The sequence below is a fragment of the Aplysia californica genome, unplaced genomic scaffold, assembly GCF_000002075.1.
Source record: "Aplysia californica isolate F4 #8 unplaced genomic scaffold, AplCal3.0 scaffold00129, whole genome shotgun sequence".
NCBI classification, from domain to species: Eukaryota; Metazoa; Mollusca; class Gastropoda; order Aplysiida; family Aplysiidae; genus Aplysia; species Aplysia californica.
The window spans coordinates 502065-504451 of NW_004797399.1; the positions used below are offsets into that span (position 1 = coordinate 502065).

The 2387-nt window shown below is 41.4% G+C and overlaps 1 protein-coding gene across 1 annotated transcript in view; it reads left to right on the forward strand.

Moving 5' to 3' along the window:
- Window positions 1-2387, forward strand: part of LOC101853079 — a 117486-nt gene that overhangs the window by 53150 nt on the left and 61949 nt on the right. Inside the window, exon 5 of the mRNA XM_005096448.3 lies at window positions 1563-1762. Coding sequence (XP_005096505.3) covers window positions 1563-1762 — 200 coding nt within the window. The remainder of the gene's footprint in view (window positions 1-1562; window positions 1763-2387) is intronic.

A 2387-nucleotide genomic window follows, 5' to 3' on the forward strand; every position in this document is an offset into this window, starting at 1 on the left:
ATCTATCTATCTATCTATCTATCTATCTTTCTATCTATCTATCTATCTATCTATCTCACTCTCACTCTCTCTCTCTCTCGCTCTCTCGCTTTCGTCTCTGCTGCTTTTTCTCTCCTTCCCTAAGGCCTCTTCCCCTCTCTGCATCTCTTTCTCTCAGCCATTTATATCATAATATATGTGTAAACATAACAAAGATTACGGTTATGTGTGCGTATGCGTGTGTTTGGGTGATTACCCAAGTATATTTGTCCATTTGTCTATGAACACATCAGCAAATTGTTTTCGCCCCTTCTCTAAGAGCATCGTTCTTCCCTTAAAACACTTTTTCTTATATCATGATGCATCCTCTTTTCTTGAATCTTATCTCCTCTCCCTATCCCGCCACTGCAACAAGACGCTCTTGCTAGAAAACAAATAAACACCAAAAACTCTATCTATTTACTAAGTGAAAATCTGATCAAACACGTGTTTATTTTCTCTCCATTCACATCGTTTGCTGGCAGAATGCTAGCATGCAACTTGCACATTACCATAATTTTGCGCTATGTCCGATATTATTGCTCGGTAATAGCTATCGAACCCTATCTATGATGTCCCTTATATAACGGCAATTGAGGAAATTAATGGATCCAGACCTTCCCGGAGTAATGAGCTCCTTAATCTGTCTCTTTCATGCAGAAATACATTTACCTCTATGAGCAAACCACTCCGCTGCATGTTTCAGATCTAAAGATTTTGGCGCCCTGTGATAATATTATCGTGTCTGGTAAATGCTTGATGGCCAGCAGGCCGGGCGGAATCCGATTTGAAAAAAAACCGGTTAACACGGTTTGTTCGACAACGTTTTTGAGAATTACGGAATAATGGTTCTGATCGCTTATTACTTAGTAGGAGCAGTACTGTGATCGGTGAATTCGTAATTAGCAGCAGAGTTGGGTAGAATCTGGTTTGAAAAAAAAATGGTTACCCTTCGGTCTTTACGGTAGATCTAAGATAGGAGAGTACTAATCTTATTCTGAACACTCACTCGCACAACGAAGAGGTACATCACAATAAGAACATGTGTAAGGAGGGATAACTATCAAAATGATATTTCATGAAGCATGCTTTTGAATCAATTAAACATTTGCCTCCGAATGTGTACCCTTAAAATGTTGTGTGATAGACGTCCAGGTAGCTGGAGCCAGATGTGAAAAAGACCTCCCAAAGAGTTTTGACGTTCCTTCCTAAGTGCTCTTTCAAGAGACAGATCTCTAGATCTTAGAAATCTTGGTGGTTCACACTTTTAAATAAGGTTTCTGAAATACAAGAACATTTTATTGTTAACATATTTATGGCAAAAGAACATCAATTCTGCTGTTGTTTGGAACCAACTGGGTTATCTTAAAATAGAGATGATACAGTTGTTCGCCCCCCTTTTTAAGACGCTGCCATTCTCGCGGCATGGTTTTTTGAAAGCATTGTATTTTGGAGACAGTGGTGGTTATTCTGTTTTATTTCGGGGGGGGTTCACTTTTTTTTGCTGTTCTTCGTGAACTCAAACCTGAACTTTGACCCCCCAGGAGGCGAGTGGGTACTGTATATCAACGGTTCGCCGACCCGCCAGGGCTACATCACGGGGGACCAGACTGCCATACCTTCTGGAGGGGAGTTTGTCCTGGGTCAATGTTCAAGGCCGGACGTCAAGTTTGACAGTAGCTTTGCTCTGGACGGGGATTTGTCACATTTGAACATATGGAACTTTGTGATGAATCCCTCAGAGGTAGGAAGACACAGGGAAATGTTTACCTTCCCCTATCTATCTATCTATCTATCTATCTATCTATCTATCTATCTATCTATCTATCTATCTGTCTGTCTGTCTGTCTATCTATCTATCTACCTATCAAACTATCTATCTACATATCTGTGACATATATCTGGTTATCTGTCTAGCTATCTAGGTAGCCAGCAAGCTTCCAGGGCAGCTTTTAATGTTCGTCTTAAGTTTGCAGTTCCATTAAGAACTAAATCTGAATAGATCTACAGCAGGTATTGACCTAAAAGCAATATCACCTTTCCAGCTGTGTCCCTTTTTAACTCTTCTGTTAGCTAATGTTATTTCCCCCTCTTTGGACCGCAGAATATTCAGTTTTTACTCAGACCTAAACCTTAAATCACCTCCAACAACAAGGCTTTCATAGACTGACTTTTTATCCCATGTGTCCCCACATATTTCCGTCCCCTCTCACACTCACCCCCGAAACCTGTCCCCCCATATGTTCGTCTCCTCTCACACTCACCCCCGAAACCACCACCCGTCCACAACCAGCCCCTCTGTCCCACCCCCTCTCATTCCTATCTTTCCTATATTTCCTATTCTAATTGCCCCGCCCATCCACCCTCAA